Source organism: Carlito syrichta, unplaced genomic scaffold, assembly GCF_000164805.1.
Source record: "Carlito syrichta isolate Samal-C Ts95f unplaced genomic scaffold, Tarsius_syrichta-2.0.1 Scaffold288080, whole genome shotgun sequence".
NCBI classification, from domain to species: domain Eukaryota; kingdom Metazoa; phylum Chordata; class Mammalia; order Primates; family Tarsiidae; genus Carlito; species Carlito syrichta.
The window spans coordinates 26,454-31,477 of NW_007232176.1; the positions used below are offsets into that span (position 1 = coordinate 26,454).

The 5,024-nt window shown below is 47.8% G+C and overlaps 2 protein-coding genes across 4 annotated transcripts in view; one reads left to right on the forward strand and one right to left on the reverse strand.

The window, feature by feature from the left end:
- PXMP2 (peroxisomal membrane protein 2) overlaps positions 1-1,004 on the reverse strand; it is a 17,159-nt gene extending 16,155 nt beyond the window's left edge. The window contains exon 1 of the mRNA XM_008053343.2: positions 1,001-1,004. Coding sequence (XP_008051534.1) covers positions 1,001-1,004 — 4 coding nt within the window. The remainder of the gene's footprint in view (positions 1-1,000) is intronic.
- A 1,679-nt stretch (positions 1,005-2,683) lies between these two features.
- POLE (DNA polymerase epsilon, catalytic subunit) overlaps positions 2,684-5,024 on the forward strand; it is a 75,431-nt gene continuing 73,090 nt past the window's right edge. For 2 of the 3 annotated variants that reach the window (XM_021710096.1, XM_008053341.1), the window contains exons 1-5: positions 2,684-2,823; positions 3,266-3,346; positions 3,722-3,766; positions 3,898-3,990; positions 4,292-4,446. In XM_021710096.1, the coding sequence (XP_021565771.1) occupies positions 2,749-2,823; positions 3,266-3,346; positions 3,722-3,766; positions 3,898-3,990; positions 4,292-4,446 (449 nt within the window). In that variant the 5' untranslated portion in view covers positions 2,684-2,748. The remainder of the gene's footprint in view (positions 2,824-3,265; positions 3,347-3,721; positions 3,767-3,897; positions 3,991-4,291; positions 4,447-5,024) is intronic. The other variant, XM_008053342.2, reaches the window with a different exon arrangement.

Below are 5,024 nucleotides of genomic sequence, written 5' to 3' on the forward strand. Positions count from 1 at the left end.
GCTGGTCTTGAACCCATGGGCTCAGGGAATCCTCTCACCTCAGCCTCCCAAAGTGCTGGGGTTATGGGCATGAGCCACCACGCCCAGCCAGAACATTACATTTTTGAGGATGTAGTTTATTTTGCTGCAACAGGTGTTTCTATAACCCCAATTAGCTCATATGCAACTGGTAAATAGGGGAATGATTTTAGTAAAATGTGATGATTGTATTGGGTTTATTTGTAATTTTTCCTAGGCAAGGGGAATCAGAATGCAGTATTATTTCATAGGAGAGGAAAAAACTCTTAGCTAGGGTGTTGCACAGATATGTATCCTGTTGGCTCTACTTTTTTTTTTTCTTTGAGTTAGAGTCTTTCTCTATCATCCAATCTGGAGTCCACTGGCATGATCGTGGCTCAGGCTCACAGCAGCCTCAATACCTGGGCTCAGGCAATCCTTCTACCTCAGTGTCCCTGATAGCTGGGACTACAGACACGCACCAACACACCCAGTTTATTTTTTTATTTGTGTAGGATGACTTCTCACTATATTGGCTGGTCTCAAACTTCCTGGGCTCAAGCAATTCACCCGCCATGGCCTCTCAGAGTGCTGGAATTACTGGTGCGAGTCACCACCCTACCTTGTTAGTTCTATTTTAAGATTTCTTTCCTTTTTTTTTTTTGAGTTAAGTTCTCTGTCACCCAGTCTAGAGTGCAGTGGCATGATAACGCTCACCGCAGACTCTACCTCCTGGGCTCAGATGATGCTTCTGCCTCAGCCTCCCGGGTTGCTGGGACTATAGGCGCACACCACCATGCCTGACTAATTTCTGTTTTGTTTGTTTTTGCAGAGACAGTGTCTTGCTATATTGCCTAGGCTGATCTTGAACTCCTAGGCTCAAGCAATCCTCTCGTCTCAGCGTCCTAAAGTGCTAAGATCACAAGTGTGAGCCACCGTGCCTGGCCTTTAGGAAAATGTAATGTGAGAGCGTGCACTTGGGCCTCCCTCCAGAGAAGCTCACCCATGGCCTTTACAATGCTCAGCTTCTGGCAGGCAGCCCTTTTGAGCTCTGAGATCCTCTTGGATGCTCATCATCTCAGTGATTATAAGTCAGCATCTCTACTCTTGTGTTCTTGAGCATTAGAAGAAAAACCTTTTATTTGAGTTAGCTGTAATTTTTGTTATTATTTTTTTTTTGAGTTGGAGTTTCACTCTGTCACCCAGACTAGAGTGCAGTGGCACGATCCTGGCCACCGCAGCCTCGACCTGCTGGGCTCCGGCGATCCTTCCGCCTCAGCCTTCCGAGTAGCTGGAACTACAGGCGCGCACTACCATACCCGGCTAATTTTTGATTTATTGTAGAGATGAGGTCTCGCCAAGTTGCCCAGGCGGGTCTCGAACCCGCTAGCTCAGGCAGTCCACTCACCTCAGCCTCCCAAAGGCACAGGATTACAGGCTGAGCCACCGAGCCCAGCTGAGTTAGCTGTAATTTGTATGCAGTTGTCAGGAGTACAGAGACCCTAAATCTCTTCACCATAACATCTTGCATAATGGAGTACAATTGACTACAGCTAGGTCATTGACATTGATACAGTCCAGTCCATCAGTTTCATTCACATCACATGAGTTTTACATGCACTCTTACACATGCATGTGCATTTACTTCTGCTTAGTTTTATCGTGTGTATTTGTGTGACTACCACCAAAATCAAGACACAGAACAGTCTATTGGAAGGATCTCTGGTGCTACCCCTTTATAGTGACAGCCTCCTCCGTTCTTCCCTCTCCCCTCCCCCATCCCTGACAACCAGATGTCTGTTCTCTGTGTAATTTTATTTCAGAAATGCTACGTAATGGGATCGTAAAGTATGTGATCTGGGAGGTTGACTTTTTTCACTCAGCATTCTTCCGTGGAGGTCCTTCCAAGTTGTTGTTATATATCTGCTTGTTCCTCTTTTTTTTTTTTGAGTTGGAGTCTCAGTCTGTTGCCTATCCTAGAGTGCAGTGGCACGCTCCCGGCCACCGCAGCCTCGACCTGCTGGGCTTCGGCAATCCTTCCGCCTCAGCCTTCCAAGTAGCTGGAACTACAGGTGTGCGCTACCATGCCCGGCTAGTTTTTTTTTTATTTATTGTAGAGACAAGGTCTTGCCAAGTTGCCCAGGTGGGTCTCAAACCTGCAGGCTCGGGCAATTCACTCCCCTCGGCCTCCCAAAGTGCTGGGATTACAGGCTGAGCCACCGAGCCCAACCTGCTTGTTCCTCTTTCATACTGAGTAGTATTCTATGGTATGTGTATTCCACAGGCTAACTTTTCTCCTGCTGAGGATTGTCTGAGTTATTTCCAGTTTTTGGCTATTATGAATAAAGATGCTATGAACATGTAGAAGTTTTTTTTGTTTTTTTTTTTTGAGTTGGAGTCTCACTCCGTCACCCAGACTGGAGTGCAGAGGCCGCTCCCGGCCACCGCAGCCTCGACCTGCTGGGCTCCGGCAATCCTTCCGCCTCACCCTTCCAAGTAGCTGGAACTACAGGCGCGCACTACCATGCCCGGCTAATTTTTGATTTATTGTAGAGATGAGGTCCTGCCAAGTTCCCCAGGCGGGTCTCTAACCCACGGGCTCACTTTTAAACTGAGTGGGTTAAGGGTTGCAGGAGTAGATGGCATTGCAGATGTAGATAACCACATTCCCTTCTTTCATGCAGGGATGATGGCTCTTCTTCCTCAGTCTCGGCACTCAGGCGCCTGGAACGGAGTCAGTGGACCGATAAGATGGATTTGCGGTTTGGTTTTGACAGGCTGAAAGAGCCTGGTGAGAAGACGGGCTGGCTCATCAACATGCACCCTGTAAGCACTGGCAGTTTTCCTGTCCTTCTCCCACTCAGGAGGCGCTCACCCCACTCGGCCCAGTGGAGTGCTTGTCTGAGGAATGGGGGAATCTGTTTGGGTGATACGGGTGGGAGACGGGATTGTACCCAGCTCTCTTCCTTTGTTCTTCAAATCACTGAGGGCCACACAGAGACCACTGGGGGAAGACTAAAGTGAGGGGCAGCTCTGTTCAACCTCAGAATAAATCTTTCAAGGCTTATGAGGGAGAAATTCGGAGAAATCCCCACTTGGAGGTGGTTCTGATGGTTTCTTATGAGTGAGACTGGTGGTGCTTCCGCAGGGATGGCAAAAGGGGTTGGATGAGAGGCTGTGGTAAAGTACTGTTTCCTGAGTAGGGGAGGAAAAGGGTTCTCAGACTGTGCAGAGGATAATCTGCCTGTGTTGACTGCTTCTCTTGTAGACTGAGGTCTTAGATGAGGATAAGCGCTTAGTCAGCGCGGTGGATTACTACTTTATTCAAGATGACGGGAGCAGGTTTAAGGTAAGCCCCTTAACCCCAAGAAGCAAAAATCTACTTGTGATGAACATGAGGTATTCTTTTAGCTCTGTGACTGTCAGGGAGGGCGTAGGAGGCTTCTAGGGCTGGGCTGCCCACAAGTCGTTAGAACTTGGGTCCCTAGGGGCCAATCAGTCATCATTTAAGATGTCCTGAGGGAGATTACTTCAGGAAGATTTTGAAAGGCAAGCAATGTCATGTTTCTTAGCTTCCTGCCCCGTGATATGTGCAGATCATAATTTTTTGTTATTAAGAGCAGCCAAGGTGAGGCTGCTCATGCATGGGTTATGGCAGCAAGCAGTCTGTCTTCACTTTTCTCTCCTTTTTTCCTTTCTCGTCACCTGTTGGTGACCCTTGCAGGTAGCCTTGCCCTATAAACCATATTTCTACATTGCAACCAGAAAGGTAAGTCAGTGCTTCTTAGAATCAGGTCAGACAACTTGTGTCCCATTCTTTGGTGGGGTTTGGAACTGGGAAATTGGCAAAGAGAGACATACTTTATAAATGGAAATCTTTTCATTCTGATCCTGATTTAGGGTTGTGAGAGAGAGGTTTCATCTTTTCTCTCCAAGAAGTTTCAGGGTAAAATTGCACAAGTAGAGACTATCCCTAAAGAGGATCTGGACTTGGTGAGTATCACCCAGACCCCCCAGGGGTAATTGAGGCTGAAGTTCACACTGTCTGTTCCAGGTGAGATTGGAAGAGGAAGATCAGGCTATCTCTTGGGTGGTAGGGTGGTATAGTGACTCTCCATAAAGTCCTCTTAAGGGAACACTCGGTGGCATTAGATAGTGGCATATACTGACCTGGGCAAGGTGCTCCAAGTCACCAGCTCCTTGGCTTGTGTGTCTTCCTCTAAGTTTTTACCCTTGTTTTCCCTCACCAATGATGTCCATTTCTTGAGAACTCATGAGCACCGTCTCTTCACAGCCAAATCACTTGGTGGGTTTGAAGCGAAATTACATCAAACTGTCCTTCCACACTGTGGAGGACCTTGTCAAAGTGAGGAAGGAGATTTCCCCTGCCGTGAAGAAGAACCGGGAGCAGGACCATGCCAGTAATACGTACACAACCATGCTCTCCAGGTAAACTTTGTTCTCATGAGCAAAGCACCAGCTGGTCCAGAATGGTAAGATGGATAGGAGACAGGAAACTCAGCAATAAGTTTCCCTTAATGACTGACTGTTTGAGGTGGAAGCACTTGAGCAATTAGTAGAAATTTCTAGCCGGGCTCGGTGGCTCAGCCTGTAATCCCGCGCCTTTGGGAGGCTGAGGTGAGTGGATTGCCTGAGCCCGCGGGTTCAAGACCCGCCTGGGCAGGCGAGACCTCATCTCTACAATAAATCAAAAAAATTAGCCGGGCATGGTAGCGCGCGCCTGTAATTCCGGCTACTCGGCAGGCTGAGGCAGAAGGATCGCTGGAGTCCAGCAGGTCGAGGCTGTGGTGGCCGGGAGCGGCCACTACACTCCAGTCTGGGCAACTGAGTGAGACTCCAACTAAAAAAAAAAAAAAAGAAATTTCTGTATGTTCTGTTTGTATTATAAAGTGACTTCCTAGCTTGCATTTTATTTTCTATTTAATGCCTCCTTTTTTTTTCTTTCTCTTTTTTTTGAGTTGGAGTCTTACTCTGTCACCCAGGACTGGAGTGCAGTGGCCACTCCC